The 25,680-nt window shown below is 47.3% G+C and overlaps 2 protein-coding genes across 2 annotated transcripts in view; one reads left to right on the top strand and one right to left on the bottom strand.

Annotated features, from left to right (window-relative positions):
* The window catches only part of LOC135368545 (cadherin-87A-like), a 137,850-nt gene that overhangs the window by 1,009 nt on the left and 111,161 nt on the right, over window positions 1-25,680 (top strand). The gene's annotated exons all lie outside the window — the stretch shown is intronic.
* On the bottom strand, window positions 421-23,818 carry LOC135369453 (uncharacterized). The gene is made up of 25 exons (XM_064603041.1): window positions 22,410-23,818; window positions 21,644-22,319; window positions 18,525-18,866; window positions 18,108-18,195; window positions 17,894-17,997; window positions 17,248-17,430; window positions 17,068-17,161; window positions 16,886-16,975; window positions 16,632-16,797; window positions 15,981-16,060; window positions 15,750-15,875; window positions 15,188-15,638; window positions 14,864-15,111; window positions 8,905-9,383; window positions 5,928-6,269; window positions 5,507-5,594; window positions 5,294-5,397; window positions 4,581-4,763; window positions 4,401-4,494; window positions 4,206-4,295; window positions 3,952-4,117; window positions 2,660-2,739; window positions 2,436-2,561; window positions 1,871-2,321; window positions 421-1,796 (listed from the first exon to the last, which is right to left on the bottom strand). Exons 2-25 carry the CDS (start codon window positions 22,113-22,115, stop codon window positions 1,545-1,547), a joined length of 4,899 nt encoding a protein of 1,632 aa, XP_064459111.1. The 5' UTR covers window positions 22,116-22,319; window positions 22,410-23,818; the 3' UTR covers window positions 421-1,544.

Here is a 25,680-nt window from a genome sequence, read left to right as displayed (position 1 = left end):
ACCTCGTGTAACCTGCGGTTTCGTAATGTAATTAAAGGGTAATTACAGCGTAATTGAGGCTAATTAAAGGTTAATTAAATGGACTTGCATATAGTGATTGAAAGTGCCAAACCGGAAATCAAGCATTGACTGGAGGTGGACAACCGAAAGTCGGGTTAGACCGGAAATGCATACCGGAAGTCGAGTTGAACCGGAAATGCATACCCGAAGTCAAGGATAGACGGGATCAAGTATGGAGCGTAAAAGGCGGTTAATGCTAAAGGATTTCTTTGGCATTTACCGCTAAATCGCCAGTGTTTCTTTTTTTCTTTCTTCTTGTACTTTTTTCTTTCTTTCCCATTTAGTTGTAGATGTAGTCCAGATTGTTACCCTTCTTAGGAAGAAGGTTGCATGTTGGCACGTTGTTCCAATATTCGGTCGCATCGTACATATAATCTCGTTTATTTCGTCAGTAAATATTTACAAGCACTCCTTACCCGGGGTAAGTAATTGCATTCGTGGAATGCATAATAGAGTGAGAGGTGAATCTGATTTACAGAACATCAAATAATTTACCCATAACCTAAACAAAGAAACGCAAACAAGTCGGAACATGTGGCAATGGTATCTTCACGGCTGTTGACTAAGAACAGTTTGCTAGAACAGCAGAGCTCTCGTCTTTTTAGACGTTTCCCCCCCTTTTTTCGCCTCTACTAGGCCTGGACTAGCCTGTCCCGCGGTGACCGGGCTCACATCTCCATATTTTTTCTCCTACCATCGTTATCATCATCAAGAATTTGCTACACGTCACCTCCTGGTGTAGTAATGGTTGCATTAGGATAGCCGGTAGAAATGTATCACAAAATCCAGTTCAAAAGGAGATACCGGGAGCTATATTACTAACTTGTTGCGCTTGTCAGATCTTCGGATGTTCTTTTTATATGTAATTAAAATTTAGTAACACCAAATAACGACTGCATTCTATGCAGCCTTTAAAAGTAGCCTCTCTGGGCAGCCATTCCCTTCAAGCCCTCTAGCGAAACAACTGCGAGACGTAAAGCTAAATGGAGGTACTCCGGTTCTGGTACTTCCACATTTCCGAACTGCATGCAGCGAAGTTCCCTCGACAGCATCCCACATTCAACCATGAAATACGTTTTGAAATTCGTACTGTCACTCAGTATAACTAGAAATGACTGCATCGGGAAGCACTTCGGATGTGAGAAACAAAGAAGATGCGCTTCAAAGCTCCGCTGACGATGTTCCTCGAGTAGTATATTTACACATCACGTTTGAACATATGACTAGAATAATATTCGTACATTTGGCGTACCGCTGATGGAACAAAACTCAAGAAGACCAGCGTGCTAATACTGACAAAATCTGAGTCACTAAGGACGCGGCTGCACCAACCCTTCGCTGATTTTTGGTACATCTGCGGTTTCTTTGTACACAAGTACCCGAAGAGAAGTCCGTTGTGCTTGCCTGGTAGCAATTACTTATCGATACATAACGTAGCGATAAGCGTGCCTACGTCAACCGCATCCAAAGGTAGCAAGGAGGCGTTACATCTTGGAAGAATTCACAGGCAGCACAAACACTGCTTGTAGAGAATTGGTCTTGTTGGGCATGTTTGTCTGCTCGGTCGAGTCCACGGTGATTTTCAGTTCGTTGTGCTCATCAACACGACGAGATTTCATTTTGGGTATCGTATCGAAGATCAGCTTATCAATGTTGACGATGGGGGCTTCGAAGAAGATAGCGAAGAGATAGGCGAACATGTAGCTGATAACGACGAGTCCGATGTAGTCTTTTGCCTAAAAGGGAACCAAATCGTCATTATTGCCATTACGAGATTATCCCTCTGGTAAAATAGTGTTCGTGTACTTACCACAAACCAATGCGTCCACTCCACGGGCAACCTGACTGACGCGGCCTTGGCAACAACAACGGGCATGTGCACCAGGTAGAGGCTGAAGCTTAGTCTGCTGAACGGCACGAAGACCCAGTGACTGAGTACGGTATTGATGTAACCTCCGCGGCCAGTGGAACAAGCGTAGATGGCCCAGGCCACACACAGGCCCCAGGTTAGCCTATGAAGTCCGGCATAGAAGCTCCCTTGGATCTTAGTGTATTCTACGCCGGCCCCCCAGTCCTGTACGGCATACACCACAGTAAGGCCGGTAGCCACGGCGACAGCCCATGCGGCCAGCACCACAATCTTGTGGATCTTTACGGACGGATATCGGATGAAGAAGTAGGCCGCCAGTATACCCATCGCAAAGGGAGCGGTGTGGCAGAAGGGCTTGAAGTAAACTTGCATGGAAGCCATCAGCGTTTTCCTGGAAATTAGGAAACATGAAAGTTTGAGTGTTCGTCGTGTTGTTTTCCAGAGTTCCACGGTGACATTCATTTCCTTCTGCTCATGGGCCCGCGCTAAATCTCGAGGTACTTACATTACACTCGTAGCATCTACGTGGTTGTAGGCAGGGATGTTGTAGACGTACACTTCGATACCGACTCCTACACAGGTTGCTACTGTCGCGACGACAATTCCGGTAATGCCCAGGGCTGGTCTGTTGCTGCAGTGGCAGTAGTGCGTTACATGTTATTCTGAGCGTACAACTCCGCGTAAGAGCACGTTACACATGAAGGCGGGCATTTTTAGATTGATGCTTACCATCTCAGCAAGAATATGAAGATGAGCAGACCCGCGTAGATTTGGAAGTCAGCCGAAATATACCAGAGGTGGGGACCGCACTGGAAAATACCAGCATACATAAATGTATTGCTATGTTTTTCGAAATTCATAGCAGCTCAAGCACACGTATACAGGAAACACACGCCCATTAGTGAACGATTAACCGGTGCCACTCCGGACTCAGAAAAGAGCGTTTATTTTATTTAGTCCATGAAAAGAAGGCGCCTCAAGGATTCTATACGCGAAATTTCAATCCTGTTTACGAACGCTGTGCATTTCTGTCTAATATTTGAAGGTCTGCTGAGCCTCCACAAGTTTCGATGACGCAACGAGCGAGTGACGTAACCATAAGCCTACAAACTGCAATGATGTCATGTTCTGGAGAGGGCACTTTCCGGACGCCGGCGTTCGGGGAGGGTCACGTGGTGGAGAAGTCACGTGAAAGCTGATCGAAAGACGGGAAAATGGGAGAGATGTCTTCTCCCTCCTTTGTGTTTTCTCCAAGGTCGGAGCGGTCGGATGATATGTCACGTGGGGCTCCGCTACCGGAGTGCAAAAAGTGAGTCTCCCGGAAGACTCGAAGGGCAACAACGTTGCCAGATGAGAGCCAGGCGCTCCATTGGAGCATAACATGACGTCACAGCTCTCAAAAATAAAAATTAAATTTCTCTAGCTTTCGTGTCACGTAGAGCCAAAATATTTTGCAGGAATCTAAAGTGAGACAAGCAGATTTCAGTAACATAACTTTAGTAGGATTCTGAAGACACCAGATTTAGTCCGTAGTGGCACTTTAAGCAATGTGTGCTGCTTCACCAGCTGTAGAACGCCCGCGAAGCGAATTGTTGAGTGCTGCAGGCAGAGATGTGTACTTAATCGTTTGGGGAGACCAATTCGAGTCCTCTGCGCGTGCCGCAACGCATTACGGCCAATTTCAACCACCTGAGGTTCGTTAACGTGTGCAGGAAATCTCCGCTCGAAGATGCAATAGTGCCGATGAGTTCGAAGTGAAATTTGACATACAGTTTCGAAACTCTGTTACGTAAGATTCCTAGGTGTGTGTGTGCGTCACGCTGCGTGACTCATATGGTATTGTACGGATTCCGTGGCGCACAAACCTGTCAGCCTCGTCAAAATCTAACGTGTTATTACGCGTCACTTCTTGCCACAAATGAAGGTTATTTTCCATCCCAGGGCCGAAAAGCGCCGGCAATTTGTTTGGCGCGAGCTGCAGACGCCTGATATAATAATATCGATTCTTCCGAATGGCTTACCTGGTCTCCGATTGGCCTGTAGTTGGATATGACTGCAAGGATATCCCACCAGTGCCCTTCGCACGGTTCGTTCAGGAAGTGGATAAGTTGGTCCACTACGGGGCCACTAACCAGCAATGGGAAGACGATTAAGATTCCCGCTATGCAGACTGCTGGTAGACATAGCCTACAGGTGATTTAAGATGCGTCAGTGTCTTTCCTTGATGTTGACCCGCAATTTTCTTTCATTTTTCTCATCCAATGAAGGAACTCACCTCACATATCTCCTGTATAATGTCACTATGAATGAGAGAGGTCCTGGCTTCATCTTTGTTGTCAATATAGAGTATGTGACGAGGAACCCACTGAAAGCGGAGGTAATCTTGTAAGAACTTGAAGATAGAATCGGGGGGGGGGGGGGGCTATGGTGGCTTACATTCTAAAAGGTTTCGGTTAGAACGTTTTCTTACCTCAGCACGAAAAAGGTATCCACGCTGAGGAAACCGTTGGAGATGACGCCGAACGAACGATCACTGAGCATTTCCAGAATTGAGACTGCTCTCCCTGTGGAAAGTGAGGTATTGAGCGAAAGGCACGACCGAGAGTATGGGTACCCGCTAAAATAGGCAAATACTTTACTGGTTGCTTACCGTAGGTGGTTGGATCTGCAAGAGAGTAGACATGGGCGAGCACTACCCAGAGGGCGCTGATGACACGGATGCCGTGGACACTTTGGAGCTTCTCAGTGTAGCTGCCTGGTTCAGTGTATGCGTTGAATATTTTTTCCGTGTTTGTCACAGCCGAGAAGGCGAGCAGAGCGTGCATAGGGACACCTTTTGAAACATGAAAAAATCCCACGTCAGTATTTTCACCTGGTTTTTCACTAGCGTAATCTTCTAAGCATGGGCAATATCCAGACGTGTAGAAGATACTACAAAAACATATTTAAAATACGTTACTAAATACTGAGCGCAAAATGTATTTAAAGTACACTAAAGATAGTTAGAAATGACAGTATTTACAGTAAAGTAGTAAATACTATTAGATACTTAGATACTAAAAAGATAAGCAGCCACAGAAGTGTCAAAATACGCCTGCAAATTTGACATATGCTCTATTTGCCTGCTGATCCTGCGGCTCAGCCACAAGATATTCGATAGCAGACGACAGGGCCGATGGTGTGGTCCGCTATGTGTCGTCTGCTATGTGCCGTCTGCTATGTGCGCAGTGTCCCCGATATTCCGGAGCCGTGCGAATGCTCAACATGAAACGCGGCAGAGCTTCTGCCCTGTGAGTGCCTTTTCTTCCACTCGGATATTCCTTGGGATGTGGGACTATACGGTAAGAGTCGAGCCTTACTTACTTGTCACGGGTGGCTTCTTCATGCTCTTGCTCGCGCTTCTGCGTCGATAGATGTCCACTGAAGACGCGAGGCCCACCAGGAGCGCCAAGGCAATAACGAAGGATCTGAAGGAAAACGGCACATGTTGTGACATTTGCTGCATGAACTCTGTTCTATCATGAAGTGGTACAGCTGGAATCCGAGACAAATGCCTTGTAAGAAGTCGATGCTTACATTAGTCCCATCTGCGTGTTGCTGATTTCTACTGGCCCCTTGATCTTGCACGCTGTCACCTGGGACTTGATACCATATTTCTTCGTAACTGCAATGATCAACAAAAAGAATTATGCAGCCCTGTAGAGAAGGGATTTGAGTCGGGTCGGACCCTGTGCCCTATATAGGTGGGAACATTTCTGACAAAGTATATATTCCTTGATCAGTCAACATTCTTCCTCCAGATATACATGTCCTAAGCGCGGAATCTGAGGTTTGGAGGAAAGTGAAGGCTGCTACCGTTACTTGCCTCGCTTATTTATAGGCCTGCCTACTTTTGAAATATTCAGCTCATTCTTTCCCAAACTGTCACCGTGTTGGTGAGAATCACACCACCGAATTATGTCAAAAGTCTCATAACAGTAGTCACGTAAGTACTTACATTTTTCTACTAAATGATGCACCTCCTTGGCTGTACATGTGGATGGGATGCAGATCCCCAATCTCATGCCGAGCACAAAAGGATCGTCTTGAAGGCCCGCTAAATTGCTTGCATTCTTTATAAACTGGCGGAAAAGAGGGTTGCTTTCGATGAACTTAGGCGCAAGCTTGTCTATCAGTGGGTTCGACGGTAGCTTCGTGTACAGGCTGCAATATTGGCCGCGAAAATCTTCTTCTCCATCGTTATTTGGGGCGACGATGCCCAGACACTCGTCGTACGATCCCATGCCTGACAAAGCGCCTTCCAGAGCGCCAGCTGGTGGCTTGCCCATTGCGTCGATCACTAAAATAAATGAGAGAAGTACATATTACGTGATTTTTATTTGACTGGACAACCTGCAGCATACGGGTTGTTGTGTTCCGAGTGTATCACCTCTCGCTATATAGAGGTGATTGTATCATTGGCGTACGAGAGGGAAGTACCCAAGTTCAGGTGAAAAAGTCGCTGAATCCCAAAATGCACGCAAAAATAGCTAAGAATTGCGTATCTTGAGGTAGCTTCAGCTAGAGGTTCGGGACTCCCTTCCTCCCCTTGGAAAAAAATCCTGGGTACGCCCATCGGTTGTGTACATTTGTACAGATTGAATAACATTCTCTCGTTCCAGAAATAATAGCCAGATAATTTTTAGATAACGAATTATGGTTATCTGAAATCATCTGACGACAAGAAAAGAAACTGGAGGAAATTATTGGACTTGATGCAGTCCTGATCAGCAGAAATGTTTTTTTTTTGTTCCGTGCTTGCACCGCGAAGCAACTGTGGCTATATGAGCGGCGTACAGATGTGGACAGATGGGGAGAGGACAGCAGGGAGGACTATAGGGGACAGGGGGGTTAGTATGCGTCCTGGGCCGACTTCAGGGGGAACTGTGCAGACATTCGTCTGCAAAGTCTTCGGAAAACCCAGGTAAAATCTCAGACAGCACAGCGCAGGTGGTAGGATTCGAACCCACTACCTCTCAGTCTTCCGCACTGCGCACTGCCCAACTCACGGAGGCCTCCCTGAGCTTTGCGAGCTGCTTCGAGCTTTTCTCTTGTTCGCTCTTTCATTGACGTCGTGCTTTCTCTCGTTACAGCAGCACGTCGCTGCCGCATTTTTATCTTTCTGAACGAGGAGAAGATTCTCCTTGACCAAAAGGTGGCCAGAGACAAGGCCGAGACAGCGCACTCATTTTCTTGTTATTTTGGTTTCGTCATTGATCATCCTCTCCCATTTCGAAACCAATCAAATCTTCGTTACCTCCTGAAGAGAAAAATCGGACCTGGGGCTTTAACGCAATCATTGCGTCGTTCAGCCAGAATGCTCATTGGCTGGCTCATGGAATCTTGGCACCGAAAGGCAAGCTCGTGTGGAGATGTTATCCATAACTCTGCGTGCATGCGGTGCACGTTATTTAAACGTCACGCATTTCACAAATCGAGGAAAGGAGGAGAGTTTCCACGGGATAGCGCAACGTCCGGTCCCTGAATGGCACGCGTGAGCTTGTAAACATTATGGAATGTTGCGAGTAACTGTTGTTATTCCAGACGGTGAGAAAGGGCTACTGGAAGGTCTCCGAAGAAGTCGGCCCGTCAGCTTTTTCCTGGCGCCAGAAAAAAAACATTAAAGAAACAGTCGAATTCAAGCTATCGGACAAGATCCTTCTTTAATGTCTAATCAATATCTGCCGGCAAGCAAGAGTAATTAATTTTGAGGTGAAACAAAAATAGAATCCTATCTGGGCTGCCACAATAGTAAAAAAGTTAATAAATCCTCCACTGTGGCTGTCCTTTAGCTCATTTTCGCCTGACCCCCCCCCCCCCTTTTTTTTTTTTCTTTCTGGCCTCTACAGAAGAAAGGTTCTGAGGCCGAGGTTCTATGTCATGCTCCATTTCAAGTTTACAGAGATTTCATATTTGGATATGGGGATGGATGTTTATGAAAAGAAAAGGAAAACGAAAGGTAATAGTGAACACAGCTTTTGTTACTCATAGATTCAGTTCCGAGTAGTTTGGTTGAGACATGAAACTCACAATTTATTTATTTTTTTGATGATGAAAACGAATTTTAGCCTGCACCTCTCAAGCAGAGTTTTGATTGACAGATATCAAGCTTTTAGCTTCTAACCTCATAACGTTAATCTATCGTCTAATCTATCGTTAATAGCGTCTCTGGCCATTGCGTTCTTCTGTACGCACGCAGGTGGCGCTTAATGAGATAGGTCACGGGCAACTAATAACACCTCGCCAGGATTGTGCCACTTCCGGATGTCGTCATAATAACGTTTCTTTGAAGGTTTGCTGCTTACGTAACCTCTCTCGCCGACTCATCCGTTTCAAACGGTCTCAGAGAACTTGTGGGCATGTACCGTACCAGTTCTATATAACGAGACACTAAACTGTGCACGCTCAGCATAAGCCTAGCACAGGATAATTCTTATACTAAGAACAAACATAATTTTATATGATTGAAGCCGCCAGATTCGTAATGTTTCACCAGCGACATGGCCGAGCGAGTTAAGGCGTCCCTCGTTTTTGGCTGGTGGCAGCTAAGGTCGTAACGAAGACCGGGAGGTGGTGGGTTCGAATCCTACCACCGGCTTAGCTGTCTGAGGTTTTCCCTGGTTTTTCCGAAGACTTTCAAGACGAATGTCGGCACAGTTCCCCCTGAAGTCGGCCCAGGACGCATACTAACCCCCCTGTCCCCCACTCCGTCCTGCTGTCCTCTCTCCATCTGTCCACATCTGTACGCCGCACATAGCCACAGTTGCTTCGAGGCGCTAACACGGACTCAAAAAAAGAAAAAAAAAGAATCGTAATGTTCCGGGACATGTTCCTTTATGTTATCAGACCTGAAACGCCGCGGACCTTACAGCAATGTCCCAAGCGATGACCGCAATACTGCGACGAAAAAAAAAACGAGTATAGTCTCTACTTACTTTTCAGAGCCCATATTTCGTAAGTCCCGAGAGCCTTTCCCAGTTTGACGAAACTTGACACACATTCTTGCGACATCTCCGGATCGTAAGCCAACTCCAACATCTTAGGCAGCATTTGCTTCGTAATTCGGCCCATGATTTCCTGAAGTGGCTCTTCTAAACTCACAATGCCTTCAGTCGTTGTTTCTTCAATTACTTCTGTCGTTTCTGGGCTGTTTGACTCTTCGAGCTCCACGTTGGGTGCTCGTTTTGACATTCGATCCTCAGGGAACACCGATCGCACCTCGTCGGACGCGCGGACAGCAAGTCCTTCTTCACGATGTCCCGGTGGCCCATCAACGGAATCCACGAAGGCATCGCTGCTGCCATCGAGAAGAACAGTGGACTCCAATTCTTTCGCCGGCGATGTTGACACTGTCCACACGAAAAGCGATAGTAGGAGTGCAAAAGTCTTGAAAGAGCTAGCAGCCATGATGGTTCAGTGTTGCCGCGCGAAGCATCCGCAGAGATCTATGTTGGAACCACGGTTTGTGCCACTGTTTATAAAGGTAGACCCTTTTTTTCCGATTTCCCTCTCTCACGTGAAAGGCCCAAGCGGCCGCCGGTTTCTTGGCAGGGGACAGGGTTTCCCTCCGCATGGTCAAGGCGAAGACGGGGGGTGGCTGACGTGCGATGCCTGGGGCACGAGAATGTTACGCGTTCGCCGGCCGCTTCCGACTGACTGGTGACGTCGTACCCCGACGTAAAGCGCAAGTGATTTAATTTGGGAAACTTCTTACGTTTTCTGGGTGTTCGATGTTTAAGAATGTGCTTCTGAGGGTACAGAGGCTGGTAGAGCAGTCAAATAGAGGTATAAATATAGGTGAAATATGGTGTCGTAGCATTTTTTTTCCCTCCTCTATACCATGGATGTTCCCCAGTTGTACCATGCGGATCGGTTCCTAGAGCCGTCACCGTTTACGACCTGTCTTTCCTAGTGAGCTGAGGTCCGCCGGTAGGGCGATGGGGCACCGCCGTCACAATCACCAAAATAAAGCGCCGTTGTTGTTGCTCTAGTCCGCCTCATTGTCATCAAGTGGGAGGCTCTGTCCTGTGATGGTTTTCCGTGAGACAGTGTGGATGGGGGATGCCCTTTGTGGCGCCGAAACTAGGGGATGGCGCAATGCAACTAACATGTTTTACGGGTTCAAGACTATCCATTCGGTATTGATTTTCGATAAAGAACGCGTCTGCTTCAAAAATATATAATTCTATTTTGTGGGAAAGGGCGACGCTAACGAATAATTTGTAATTTTGGAACGAATAATTGTGTGACATCGTAGAATTGGGTACGCGCGGACACGAGCTAGTCTGGTATGTGGTAATATACCTGGTGACAATTCATTTTTTTCTTCTTTGATTTTGTGTTTGCGCCGCGAAGCAACTGTGGCTATGAGCGGCGTACAAACGTGGACAGATGGAGAGAGGACAGCAGGAAAGGGTGGGGGACAGGGGGGTTAGTCTTGGGCCGACGTCAGGGGAAACTGGGCCAACATTCGTCTGGAAGGTCTGGCCCGCAGCAAAACACAGGGATAAACCTGAGACAGCATAGCCGGTGGTATGATTCGAACCTACCACATCCCAGCCTTGAGCACGACCACCACCACCAACAACGAGCTCGCTCGGCCACACCGCTGGTCATTGAATTTCTGATAGTCGCCTCTTGATTTATGACTATATCTTGTATGGCGAAGAGGTCAATTTTACCTGGCGGACGCAACCTGTATTGTTTCAGCGTATTTCAGGACAGCTGTGATTTCTGTGCCGTGTACCACGCTGTTATGGTGACAACAATTATTGGTCATGAAATGCTCCGGTGAGGCGTTGTGGGATCAGCGACGGTGGCGAAACTGAGAGAGAGAGTCTCTCGGTCAAGGTTGCTGGAAAGGGGCAATGACAAGAGGAGAAAATTGCTTGCACGTTTAACGAAGGCCTGGGAGCACGCTTCTGACACGTACGTTGCAGGTGACCTATGACGCGCCCCTCACGTGTCAGTATCACGTGATGAGTTGACTTGATGGGCTCTTCATTGGTCATGTAAGCGTTTAGGCCCCCAGGACCTGAATATATATATATGAAAAAAAATCACACAATCACAATATAAAAAATTGGCTGTATGTTTGGGCTTTGCGCCAAGCGGCTTTAAATGGGGTAGCTTTAGAGGGACATCGTTTGCGATCACGTGTGGCACAGTCACGAGGTTCCATAAAGCGACGGACGGACCTACACGGTATGGTTGGCCCTATGAATCTATCGATTAAAGAAAAAATCAAATTTGTTTCACTAGCGTCGTTCAGCAGCGTGCGAACGACATGGCTATTTTTTCTCCTAAAATGTAACCGCGACCCACGCAGTCTTACGTTTTGTACGAAGCTAATTTCACTGCGTGGTTCAGCAGTACGTGCTTTGAATGCGCTTTTCCGTACTACTAGGAGGTTTCCAGGCACGTGATTATTTGAAATGCTTGCACGCCGCGATCCTCCAAACTTTAATAACTTCACACATCAGTGTCCTGATACATTTCGTACATTCACTATCAGGAGGCAGTAAGGAAGGAAGGAAGAACTGTATTTGGGGGCCTCAACTGTCAATTCAGCACGGCACTTTGTCTCTGCGCACGACAGAGGGCCCGCAGCTAATAGGGGAAAGAGGGAAACTGGGAAGCTGCGCAGAAAGCTGACCTACTTGTATAGCGTATTACTATACGCCGGTCTTCATCAGCTAGGGAACACAAAGGGAGAACAAAGAAAATAAAGCGCTCATCTGCACTGCCGAGATCAAAATTCTAATTCTTTGGACTACCGCTACATACTGACCAACCAGCCTCCCAGGACCTGCCGTTCGCCGCCCTCTCTAGCGAGGGTGCTCCCCCCCCCCCCCCCCGTCGGAACGGCTCTGTGTTCATATCATAAGATACGTAAAAAAAAAGAAAGAAAAGGAAGAAGAAGAACAGAATAATATATGTTCCAAGTGCCTTCCATGATCCCTTTTAAGCTGCAGATATATGTCGGTACATAAATTTGTGACTGCGTAACTGTGAGAATGACTCCCCCCCCCCCCCCCCAATTTTCTGCAACACCCCATGTCCACTGACTTTGAAGCTTGCAAATTCTGCGCAAGAACATGCACGAGGTGGCGTGAAATCGGAGAGATAACGTTTTGGTTTCATGCTCGCACATCATCCACCCATGGGCGTAGCCAGGGGGAGGCGTTAGGGGGTTCAACCCCCCGAAATCGTACCTTTGGTAGTACATCATTTGGGAGAGGGAGACGAGGATGGAAATCCTCCTCCCATGTAAAGACCCCGTAGACCCCCCCCCCCCCCCGAATAGTTTTCTGGTTACCATGGTCAGGGCCGGCAAGAGAGAAATTACGGGCCCTTGGATGGGTCATGCCCAGGCCCCCTCCTCGCATCTCGATAACAGAGTCCAAGCATTTCCTCTCTATATGATTACGACAGGCCTTGGGTCCAGCGGGACCTTGAAGTGGCCCTGGCCCCGGCTGCCCCACCATCACGCCGGCCCTGACCATGGTGGATCCACCCTTATCGGTGGCGACGGTTCGTAAAAGAATGACGCTCTCCTGTTACAGCGTGAACATAACGGTTCTTTTTTTTCAGTTAATTACTACTACATAACGGTTTTGTTGAGGAACACTGATAAGGCATGTCTGCATGACATGCTGTTCTTATATGGAAGACGCGCATGGCTTCCGTGAGATGGAAACAGATTGGATCGTATTAGATAACAGGTGTGCTTTGACGTACGTAGACCGCAGAATGAAATGGTCTACCGCCGGCAGGAGCAACGGCAGCCACCGCGTGAAGTCTCCCTCCTTACGGTGTGGTATACCTTGCATCTGTGTTTTACAGGGACAGCTGTTAGTGCCTCGTTTACCGAGATCGGGGCGCCGGCGTCGTCCGCAGTGGGCGCAATGGGGCAGTGTACCGCGAATGACCCACCACATCATCTTCCCATTTATGTGTGTATGTGTCGTCCGCAGAAGGAAAAGCGAAAAGACGACGACGAGGACAATGTTAGCATGGCCCCGTTAGCAAATACCCGTTATGGAAGACTACCCTTAGGAAGTTTATGTTTATTCGCTCGGAGCAGAGCACGAGCTGAGCGGAAGTGCGTCACCGAACCGGAAATCGATCGATCGGGTGTAAAGCGAGGAGAAAATGGGCGCGTTAGGCAGGCTCCCGAGCGCCATATCCCGGGTTCTCAGGGGAACGTACCATTGGTGTCTCCACGTAATGGTGTTTGTGAGGCTATCCGGAAGCCGAGCGCCAGAGCCGCTGAGCGCGCGCCACCTATCGAGCTTTCTTCTGTCGTCTGCTTCTAGGTAAACATAGCAGTAGACCAGAGCAGTCCTCTATAATACTATAACTATTTACCGCCGACATCCAATGATTCCGGAAACACAAAGAGCATGAACCGCCATTTCGAAAGGTAGTACACCGGAACATGCGTCACGCTCCGGAACTGGCCCCGTTCTTCCCCAGCGTTCCCCGGCTCCGAAGAAGGGGTGCAAAGGGTGCACCAGGGAACGTGCACCGGAAGTGACTTTGGAGGTGTTAAGTGATCCCCTGAAAGAGGGAATGTTCCCGGAGCACGAACCTAGCGCGCCCACTTAGTTGGTGAAACCCAAGTCGGAAGCTTGTTTTCTTATTCTTTCTTCTTGTACTTTTATTCTTTCCCGTTTAGTTGTAGATGTGAGGCTGTAGCCCAGACGGTCACCCTTCTTGGGAAGAAGGTTGCATGTTGGCACGTTGTTCCAATACTCGGTCGTATCGTGCATATAATCTCGTTTATTTTGTTAGGAAATATTTACAAGCACTCCTTACCCGCGGGGTAAAGAATCGCATTCGTGGAATGCATAATAGAGTGAGAGATTCATCTTATTTACAGAGCATCAAATAATTTACCCATAACCTAAACAACGAAAGGCAAACAAGTCGTAACATGTGGCACATAGCACCATTTTACTGCAATGGTACTCGCAAGGGTGTTGACTAATAAGAATTTGTTAGAATAACAGAGCTCTCATCTTATTAGACGGGTCTTCCCCACCCCCCTTTTTTCCCCTCTACTAGATCTGGAGTAGCTTGTCAAGCGGTGAGCGGGCTCACATCTCAATATTTTTCCTCCTACCATCATCATCAATAATAATTTGCGACACCGCACATCCTGGCCTGCTAATGGTTAGGACAGTTGCTAGAAAGGCATCACAAAATCCAGTTCAAAAAGGGGATATCGGGAACTACTTTGCTAACTTGTTGCGCTTATCAGATCGCCGGCAGTTTTTTTTAAATATGTAATTGAAATTTAATTACACCAAATAACGACTGCATTCTATGTTGTCCAAGAAGGTAACCTCACTTGGCAATCATTCCTGTCTATCCCTCTAGCAAAACAACTGCTAGACATAAAGCTCAAGGGGGATACTCCGGTTCTAGTACTTCCACATTCCCGAACTGAACGCGTCCTGTCTCCGACAACGTCCCACACTGAACCGTGAAATAAATTTGAAATTGGTCCTGTCACTCAGTATCTAGAAATGACTGCGTCGGGAAGCACTTCGGATGTTAGAAACAGAGATGCGCTTCAAAGCTCTGTTGACGATGTTCCTCGAGTAGTATTTACACATCACGTTTGAACATATGACTAGAATAATTTTCGTAGATTTGCGTACCGCTGATGCAACGAAACTCAGGAAGGCCAGCTTGCCAATGCTGACAAAATCTGAGTCACTAAGGATGCAGCTGCAGCAACCCTTCGCTGATTTTTGGTACACCTACGGTTTCTTTGTACATAAGTCCCCTAAGAGAAGTCCGTTGTGCTTGCCTGGTAGCAATTACTTATGGATACGTAACGTAGCGATAAGCGTGCCTACATCAACGGTAACAAGGAGACGTTACATCTTGGAAGAATTCACAGGCGGTACAAACACTGCTTGTAGAGAGTGTGTCTTGTTGGGCATATTTGTCTGCTCGGTCGAGTCCACGGTGACCTTCAGTTCGTTGTGCTCATCAACACGGCCAGCTTTCATTTTGGGTATCGTATCGAAGATCAGCTTATCAATGTTGACGATGGGGGCTTCGAAGAAGATAGCGAAGAGATAGGCGAACATGTAGCTGATAACGACGAGTCCGATGTAGTCTTTTGCCTAAAAGGGAACCAAGTCGTCATTATATTGCCGTTACGAGAATATCCCTCTGGTATAATAGTTTTCGTGTACTTACCACAAACCAATGCGTCCATTCCACGGGCAACCTGACCGATGCGGCCTTGGCAACAACAACGGGCATGTGCACCAGGTAGAGGCTGAAGCTTAGTCTGCTGAATGGCACGAAGATCCAGTGACTGAGTACGGTATTGATGTAACCTCCGCGGCCAGTGGAACAAGCGTAGATGGGCCAGGCCACACACAGGCCCCAGGCTAGTCTATGAAGCCCGGCATAGAAGCTCCCTTGGATCTTAGTGTATTCTACACCGGCCCCCCAGTCCTGTACGGCATACACCACAGTAAGGCCGGTGGCCACGGCCACAGCCCACGCTGCCATAACCACAGTTTTGTGAATCTTTACGGACGGGTATCGGATGAAGAAGTAGGCCGCCAGTATACCCGTCGCAAAGGGAGCGGTGTGGCAGAAGGGCTTAAGGTAAACTTCCATGGAAGACGTCAACGTTTTCCTGGAGATGAGGAAACATGAGAGCTTGAGTGTTCGTGTTACTTTCCAGAGTTCCACGGTGACATTGATTTCTTTCCGCTCATGGGTCCGCAGTAAATCTCGAGGTACTTACATTACACTCGTAGCATCTACGTGGTTGTAGGCAGGGAAGTTGTAGACGTACACTTCGACGGCAACTCCTACACAGGTTGCTACTATTGCGACGACAATCCCGGTAATGCCCAGGGCCGGTCTTTTGCTGCATTGTCAGTAATGTGTATGTTATACAGGTTATTCTGAGCATACAGCTCCGCGTAAGAGCACGTTACGCATGAATGCAGGCATTTCTAGATTTGATGCGTACCATCTCAACAAGAATATGAAGATGAGCAGAGCCGCGTAGATTTGGAAGTCAGCCGCAATATACCAGAGGTGGGGACCGCACTGGAAAATAGAAGCAGTACATAAATGTATTGCTACGTATACCGGAGTTCATAGCAGCTAGAGCACACGTCTGCAGGAAACGCACACACCAATTAATGAACGATTAAGCAACGTGTGCTGCTTCATCAGCGCCCATGCACGCAATTCGTGCACGAAGCGAATCGTGGAGTGCTGCAGGTCGGGGAGACCAGTCCGAGGTCTCTCCGCGTGCCGCAGCGTAGGATTGCGAATAGTTTCGACCACCTGAGGTTCATTAACGTGTGCAGGAAGTCGCCGGTCGAAGGTGCAAGTGCCGATTAGTTCGAAGTGAAATTTGAAATACAATTGAGGAACTCTGGTACGTAAGATTCGCCGCTGTGTGTATGTCAGGGACGCTGCGTGACTCACACGGTATTGCATTCCACAAGCCTGTCAGTCACGTCAAAATCCAACGTGTTATTACGTGTCACTTCTCCTCGCCTCAAATGATGGATATTTTCCATCCCAGGGCCAGAAAAAGCGCGGGCAATTTGTTGACCGCGAGCTGCAGACGCCTGAAAAGGAATAATATCGATTGTTCCGAATTGATTACCTGGTCTCCGATTGGCCTGTAGTTGGATATGACTGCAAGGATATCCCACCAGTGCCCTTCGCACGGTTCATTCACGAAGTGGATAAGTTGGTCTACTACAGGGCCACTAACCAGCAATGGGAAGACGATTAAGATTCCCGCTATGCAGACTGCAGGTAGACATAGCCTACAGGTGATTTAAGTTGCGTCAGTGTCTTTCCTTGATGTTGACACGCCAATTTCCTTCATTTTTCTCATCCAATGAAGGAACTCACCTCACATATCTCCTGTATAATGTCACGATGAATGAGAGTGGCCCTGGCTTCATCTTTGTTGTCAATACAGAGTATGTGACGAGGAAGCCACTGAAAGAGGAGGCAGTCTCGTAAGAACTTGAAGATAGAATCGACTATAGCGGTTTACACCCTAAAAGGTTTCGGTTGGAACGTTTTCTTACCTCAGCACGAAAAAGGTATCCACGCTGAGGAAACCGTTGGAGATTACGCCGAACGAACGATCACTGAGCATTTCCAGAATTGAGACTGCTCTCCCTGTGTAAAGTGAGTTATTGAGCGAAAGGCACGACCGAAAGTATGGGTACCCGCGAAAACAGGCAAATACTTTACTGGTTGCTTACCGTAGGTGGTTGGATCAACAAGACAGTAGACATGAGCGAGCACGACCCAGAGGGCGCTGATGACACGGATGCCGTGGACACTTTGGAGCTTCTCAGTGTAGCTGCCTGGTTCAGCGTATGCGTTGAATATTTTTTCCGTGTTTGTCACAGCCGAGAAGGCGAGCAGGGCGTGCATAGGGATACCTTTTGAAACATGGAAAATCGCACGTCAGTATTTTCACCTGAACAACCGGCACCGCGGTGAAACACTCCATCTAATCATCACTATTTATTGTTGTTGTTCTTGTTGTTGAACAACCTGTCTTTCACTCTAACGTACTCTTCTAAACATGGGTAATATCCTGCGGCTCAGCCGCAAGATATCCGATCGCAGACGACAGGACCGACGGTGTCTTCTGCTATGTGCCGTCTGCTATCATAGCAGACTCATATCTCATAAGACTCATAAGACTGATGCTATCATACGACTCCGGATTATCGGGGGCACTGCGCGCATAGCCTATGCGCGCAGTGCCCCCGATAATCCGGAGCCGTGCGAATGCTCAACATGAAATGCGGCGGAGCTTCTGCCTCGTGAGCGCTTTTTCTTCCACTCGGATATTCCTTGGGATGTGGGACTATACGGGAAGAGTCGAGCCACACTTACTTGTCACGGGTGGCTTCTTCATGCCCTTGCTCGCGCTTCTGCGTCGATAGATGTCCACTGAAGACGCGAGGCCCACCAGGAATGCCAAGGCAATAGCGAATGATCTGAAGCGAAAGCGGCACATGTTATGACATTTGCTGCATGAACTCGGTTCTATCACGAATTAGTACAGCGGGAATCCGACACAAATGCCTGGTAAGAAGTCGATGCTTACATTAGTCCCATCTGCGTGTTGCTGATTTCTACTGGCCCCTTAATCTTGCACGCTATCACCTGGGACCTGATACCATATTTCTTCGTAACTGCAATGATCAATACAAGGAATAACGTTTATTCTGCCATGTAGGGACGGGATTTGAATCGGGTGCCCTATATAGGTGGGAACGTTTCTGAGAAAGTATATATCCCTTGATCAGTCAACATTCTTCCTCCAAATATGCATGTCCTAAGCGCGGAATCTGAGGTTTGGAGGAAAGTAAAGGCTGGTACCGTTACTTGCCTCGCTTATTTATAGGCCTGCTTACTTTTGAAATATTTAGCCCATTCGTTCCCAAGCTGTCACCGGGTTGGTGAGAATCACACCACCAAATTACGTCAAAAGTCTCATAACAGTAGTCGTGTAAGTACTTACATTTTTCTACTAAATGATGCACCTCCTTGGCTGTACATGTGGATGGGATGCACAACCCCAATCTCATGCCGAGCACAAAAGGATCGTCTTGAAGGCCCGCTAAATTGCTTGCATTCTTTATAAACTGGCGGAAGAGAGGGTTGCTTTCGATGAACTTAGGCGCAAGCTTGTCTAGCAGTGGGTTCGACGGTAGCTTCGTGTACAGGCTGCAATATTGGCCGCGAAAATCTTCTTCTCCATCGTTATTTGGGGCGACGATGCCCAGACACTCGTCGTACGATCCCATGCCTGACAAAGCGCCTTCCAGAGCGCCAGCTGGTGGCTTACCCATTGCGTCGATCACTAAAATAGATGAGAGAATCATAAGCTCCATATACCACGTGATACGTATTATGCGATTTTTATTTGACTGGACAACCTGCAGCAATACGGGTTGTTGTGCCCCGACTATCAGCTCTCGCTAGAGAGGTACCGAGAGGTACCACTGACGTACCGAGAGGCAAGTACCCGAGATCAGGTGAAAAAGTCGCTGAATCTCAAATGCACACAAAAGTATATAAGTATAGCCTGTGGTAGCTTCAGCTAGATGTTCCGGACTCGCTGCCTCCTCTCGGAAAAAATTCGGGGTACGCCCATCGGTTGTGTACATTTGTACAGATTGAATAACATTCTCTCGTTCTAGAAATAATAGCCAGATAATTTTTAGATAACGAATTATCGTTATCTGAAATCATCTGGCGATGATGAAACACGAGAAAAGAAACGGGGGGGAAATTATGTGACCTGATGTAGTCCGGATAAACAGAAATGCGCGCCCCTCCGGTGGAGCTGCATTATCTTTTTTTTTTTTTCGTGTTAGCGCCGCGAAGCAACTGTGGCTATGAGCGCAGGAAGGAGTGGGGGACAGGGGGATTAGTACGCGTCCTGGGCCGACTTCAGGGGGAGCTGTACCGACATTTGCCTGGAAAGTCTTCGGAAAACCCAGGGAAAACCTCAGACAGCACAGCCGGAGGTAGGAGCATTATCTATTCCGACCGCACAGCGCAAAAAAGTGCGTGTCCTTCATTAGCGCTTCCACGCGTGCTTCATGACGTGTGGGATCTGCCGATCTTATTTTCGTAAGAGGCGCAATCGGTGTTCACGCGAAGCGAGCCTGTCATCCGTGGCTGGCCGTGGTTGATCGAAGGCGAAATTAGTCCCCTTTTAACGCAATCTGTGGGTCGTTCCGCCAGAACGCTCATGGCAAGGTAAACCTATTTGGCGTGGGGGAATCTTGGCACCGAAAGGGAAGCTTGTGTATAGAGATGCTATCTCGTCTATAGAGAAGCGATAACTCCCCGTGCACGTTATTTAAATATCACGTATTTCGCAAATCGAGGAACGGAGGGGTCTTTCCACGGGATAGTGTGACGTCATGATAGGCAAGCAAGAGGCAACGTCTGTAAACAGTATGGAATGTTGCGAGTAACTGTTGTTATTCCAGACGGTGAGAGAGGGCTACTGGAAGGTCTCCGAAGAAGTCGGCCCGTTAGGTGTTTGCTGGCGCTAGAAAAGCGATAAAAAAAAAAAAAAGAAAGGAAAGTCGATTTCTGGCAAAGTGTCGAACAAGATTCTTCTTTTATGTCTAATCTAATCTGCCAGCAAGTAAGACTAATTAATTCTGAGGTTAAACAAAAATAAAATGCTATCTGGTATGCCACAATAGAAGCACGATAGAAAAATAGAAGAAAAAAATAGGAAAAGGAAAGTTAAATCCTCCACTGAGGCCGTCCTTTGGCTCCTTTTCGCCAGAATTCAGTTTCTTTTTCTTTTTTTTTTTTCTGATCTCGACAGAAACATTCTGAGGCCGAGGTTTAGGAAAAGGAAAGAAAAAAAAAAAAAACGGAAGGAAATGTGAACCCAGCTTTTGTTACCCATATATTATGTTCCGAGTAGTGGGGTTGGGACATGATACTCACTATTTATTTATTTTCTATACGTTAATGCTCCAAAGGGCATTACATAAGGTGTGTGTGGGGGGGGGGGGGGTAGTAAAACAAACCACGCATAGCACTGATAACTCAGCTGTCAAATAGAAATACGGAAAGAAGACAAAACGAAGGAAAGTACAAAATGCAAAAGCACTCTGATAACAGACGGTAGCAGCATGCCATAACCCGTCGGAAGATTCAGTCACTAAATATGTGAGATGCCTAAAAACTGGACAGAACCCGACAATGCTACAACAGAGTACCGTAAACAATTGCACTCAGATATTGCACGGGGGATAGTGGATTTCAGGAAGCTTGACGACGTACGCGTTTTAGGACAGACGACACGAAGGATTAAACGGCACGAAGGAGGGACCCAGGTTTGAACTTACGAAAGGAATTACTAAGTAGCACGGTAATGGACAACAAGGACAACTGGACAATGGACAACTTTGGGAACAAGAACAAACGAGTCGAACTTCGAGAGGAGGAATACCAGCATAACGTTTCCACTACTAGCTTTCTCACAGAGGAGACCTAGATCTATAGCTGATCAAAAACGAATTTTAGCTTGGACCGCTCAAGCAGAGTTTTGATTGACAGATATCAAGCTGTTAGCTTCTAACTTCATTGCGTTAATCTATCGTTAATAGCGTCTCTGGCTATCTCCGCCTCAACACTCCGTCTCAACAGTCCGTCTCAAGCACTTGCTGCGTAAGGAAATTGTGCGCGGTTTTTCTGAACGCACGCAGGGCCGCTTAACGAGATAGGTCACGGGCAACTAATAACACCGATTGAGCTGCATGTTATTATAGCCAGGATTACGTCATAATAACGTTTTTTAAAGGTTGGCTGCTTGCGTAACTTCTCTCGCCGACTTATCCCTTTCAAACGGTATCGGAGAACTTGTGGGTATGTACCGTACCAGTCCTCTATAACGAGACACTACGCTGTGCACGCTCAGCATAAACTCGCACAGGATAATTCTTATACCAAGAACAAACATTATTTTATATGATTGAAGCCGCCAGATTCGTAACGTTTCGGGACATTTTCCTATAGGTTACCACCATTGGGCCTGAAACGCCGCGGACATTACAACAACGTCCCATGACCGCAATACGGAAGCAACGAGTAGTCTCGACTTACTTTTCAGAGCCCAGACTTCATAAGTCCCGAGAGCTTTTCCCAGTTTGACGAAACTTGACACACATTCTTGCGACATCTCCGGATCGTAAGCCAACTCCAACATCTTAGGTAGCATTTGCTTCGTAATTCGGCCGAGAATTTCCTGAAGTGGCTCTTCTAAACTCACAATGCCTTCAGTCGTTGTTTCTTCAATTACTTCTGTCGTTTCTGGGCTGTTTGACTCTTCGAGCTCCACGCTGGGTGCTCGTTTTGACATTCGATCCTCAGGGAACACCGATCGCACCTCGTCGGACGCGCTGACAGCAAGTCCTCCTTCACGATGTTCCCGTAGCCCATCACCGGAATCCGCAAAGACACCGCTGCTGCCATCGAGAAGAACAGTGGACTCCAACTCTTTCGCTGGCGATGTTGACACTGTCCACACGAAAAGCGATAGTAGGAGTGTAAAAGTCTTGAAAGATGTAGCAGCCATGATGGTTCAGTGTTGCCGTGCGAAGCATCTGCAGAGATATGCGTCGGAACCACGGTTTGTGCCACTGTTTTATAAAGGTAGACCATTTTCTTACGACTTCCCTCTCTCACGTGAAAGGCCCAAGCGGCCGCCGCTGTCTTGGCAGGGGGACAGGGTTTCCCTCCGCATGGTCAAGGCGAAGACCGGGTGGCTGACGTGCGATATCTGGGGAAAGAGAATGTTACGCGTTCGCCGGCTGCTGACCGAGGTCGTCACCCGAGGTAAATCCCAACTGATTTAACTTGGGAAACTTACTGACGTTTCGTGGGTGTTCGACGTCTCCGAGTTTACTTCTGAGGGTACAGATGCTGGTAGAGCAGTCAAATATGGGTAAATATATGGGTCAAATATGGTGTCGTAGCATTTTTTTTTTTCGCTTCTATACCATGGATGTTCCCCAGTTGTTCATTGCGGATCGGCTTCAAGAGCCGTCACCGTTTGCAACCTGCTGGGGTAGAGTATCGCATGAAAGGCGATGGGACATCGCCATGACAATCACCAAAATAAAGCGTCGTTGTTGTTGCCCTAGTCCGCTTCATGCCATCAAGTGGATACTCTGTCCTGCCATGGCTTTCCGTGAGACAACATGGATGGCTCTGTGGCGCCGAAACTAGGGGGCTGCACAATGCAACTAACATGTTTTACGGGTTCGGGAGTACCCACTCGGTATTGGTTTTCGATAATGAACGCGCCGTCTTCAAAAAATATTTATATTTTGTGGGAAAGGGCGAATTGGGTGCGCGGGGACACGAGCTAATCTGATATGTGGTAACACCTGGTGACAATTGAATTTTTTTCTTCGATTTTCTGTTAGCGCCGCGAAGCAACTGTGGCTGTGAACGGCGTCCAGACGTGGACAGATGGAGAGAGGACAGCAGGAAGGAGTGGGGGACAGGGGGTTTAATATGCGTCCTGGGCCGACTTCAAAGGAAACCGTGCCGACATTCGTCTGGAAGGTTTGCCGGGAAAACCTCAGACAGCATAGCCGGGGTATGATTCGAACCCACCTCCTCCTAGCCTTGAGCACGACCACCAACGAGCTCGCTCGGCCATGCCGCTGGTAATGGAATTTCTGCTAGTCGCCTCGTGATATATGACTATATCTTGTATGGTGAAGATGTCAATTTTACCTGGCGGACGCAAACTGTATTATTTCAGCGTATTTCAGGACAGCTGTGATTTCTGTGCCGTGTACCACGCTGTTGTGGTGACAACGATTGGCCATGAAATGCTCTGGTCAGGCCTTTATTGTGTGGAATCAGCGACGGTGGCGAAACTGAGAGAGAGAGAGAGAGCAAAAAAAAAAAAAAAAAACTCTCGGTCAAGGTTGCTGGCAGTAGGACAACGACAAGAAGAGAAAATTTCTTATACACGAGGCCTGGGAACACGCTTCTGACACGTTGCACGTGACATATGACGCGCGCTTCACGTGTAAGTGTCACGTGACCTTCTTGACGAGTGCCCCGCCCCTCATTGGACATGTAAGCGATTAGGCCCCCAGGCTCTGAATAGATCACACAAAAAAAAACAACAACAACAAAGAAATGGCTGTATGTTTGGCCTTTGCGCCAACCGCGTTTAAATGGGGTAGCTTTAGAGGGACATGATTTGCGATCACGTGTGACACTGTCACGTGGTTCCATAAAGCGCCGGACGGACCTACACGGTATGGACGTATGGTTGACCCAATGAATCTATCGATAAAAAAAATTCAAACATTATTCACTTTTTCGCGTGGTTCCGCATTGCTTAGAATGTGCTTTTCTACATTATCGGGCTTTCCAGGCAGGTGATTATTTGAAATACTTGCACACCGCGATCCGCCAAACTTTAATAACTTCACACATGAGTGTCTCGCTACATTTTGTTCATTCACTATCAGGAGGCTCTAGGTAGGAAGAAAGAACTGCATTTGGGGGCCCCAACAGCCAATACGCAACGGCAGTTTGTCTCTGTGCAAGAGAGAGGGCCCGCGGGCAATAGGGGAAAGAGGGAAACTGGGAAGCTGCGCAGAAAGCTTACCTACTTGCATAGCGTATTACTGTACGCCGGTCTTCATCAACTAAGCAAGGAAGAGAGGTAGTTAAAAATACGTACGATTGTTTTAGTTGTCGGTATGAGCCGCGTCGTGAAACATTTATATGGTACACATTTATGTGCGAGGCCATCGCATCTACTGATGCAGGAAGAAAATGAGACAAGAAAACGCGAGAAAGTCACGTTCGAAGGGCGCCAATACTCTGCTCAGGCAGAGCTTGCACAGCGTGTTTGCCAGATTTATTATAGACTCTTGGCGGCGCCAAATGTTTGTTGTCGGTAGTCAGGGGAACGTAAAATAGCTTTGCAGCCTCAGTCGTGCACGAATTTCTCCTTAGGTACTGGTCACGCCAACGTAATGAAACGTGGTTCAGCCCTTAGGTTTATTATGTAACCGCGAATTTCCTCATCGAACATTACATGAAACGTCGGTACGGGAATAGAACTTCAGGAATTTCCAGCAAACGTTTCCGTCTTGGTGGTTGTAGTCGTAGCAACGGCATCGGGGTAGTGGACGTTTCACTTTCCTCCTCATTCTCAGGCGTCCTTCTCGGCGCACCTAACATAACTTGACCATTGCGCGCACGGTGTGAGAATATGCTACTAGAACTGCTCGACACGTGGTGATTATAAGTGAAAGTACAGATTACGGAACGCTGTAGGGTTAGATGCCTGTGCCCTGACCAGAATATTTATTTACTTTTTCTATTTATGACAATAACCTGAAATACCCTCGTGAGGCGATACATGAGGGGGGATGCATAAATATCAAGAAACAATATATGCTGGCTTACATTAGCATTCATGATATGCAATCAGATTACAACGAAATGAGGCAAAGTTAGTTATGGATACAATGTAGGCAGGTATTTCCATTCCTGGTAGTATTTCTCTCTCCCTTTCTCTTTTTTCTTTCTCTCTCTCTCTTTTTCCTCTCTCTTTTAGTATTGCTCTTTACCTAGCCACACGCTTGCACGCTCTCTGTAAGAAATTAAGAATTTGTTTTTCGATCAACCAATCTGAACATCAACGAATTATGAATATTCGCCAAACTTTTGCTAGGCAAATGAGCCGAAACCAGAACTGCGCACTTCTCGAGCGCAGAAACGACATCGCTTCGACTTATCTGGGCCGGAAAGCGGCCATCGATCTGGCCAACAGATTAGCGTTTATTCCAATCAGCTTGATCGCAACAAAGCACGTGGCCCTCCGATGCGAACGCCCTTTATTTTTTTATTTATTTTTTTTTGCGCACGAGAAGTGAGGGTTCTTTTTTCGCCTCATTTACATACCAAAGTTTGGCCAAAACTTTGCATACCAAGCCATCTAATTAAGAAGTTAATGAATGAATCTTAGGTAATTAGTCGTTCAGTAATAGTTACATGCTCTTTCCCACACGACGTCCTACTGGCCGCGCAACCCGCCCGCAAAAAATGGTATCAATGCTTATCGCACAGCTTAAAAAAACAAAGCAAAACAAAAAGAAGAA

Source organism: Ornithodoros turicata, chromosome 9 (assembly GCF_037126465.1).
Source record: "Ornithodoros turicata isolate Travis chromosome 9, ASM3712646v1, whole genome shotgun sequence".
Lineage (NCBI taxonomy): Eukaryota > Metazoa > Arthropoda > Arachnida > Ixodida > Argasidae > Ornithodoros > Ornithodoros turicata.
Note: the sequence above shows the minus strand (reverse complement) of the source record. Positions and strands in the feature narration are given on the sequence as shown.

What these genes read in the sequence shown, in the direction of transcription:
- LOC135369453 (XM_064603041.1), bottom strand. Translation starts at nt 22,115, where the DNA reads ATGGCTGCTACATCTTTCAAGACTTTTACACTCCTACTATCGCTTTTC. An exon ending in GTAGATGCTACGAGTGTAAT is followed by an intron (nt 15,639 to 15,749) that starts GTAAGTACCTCG and finishes CCTCATCTCCAG; the next exon opens with GAAAACGTTGACGTCTTCCA. An exon ending in AATGGACGCATTGGTTTGTG is followed by an intron (nt 15,112 to 15,187) that starts GTAAGTACACGA and finishes GTTCCCTTTTAG; the next exon opens with GCAAAAGACTACATCGGACT.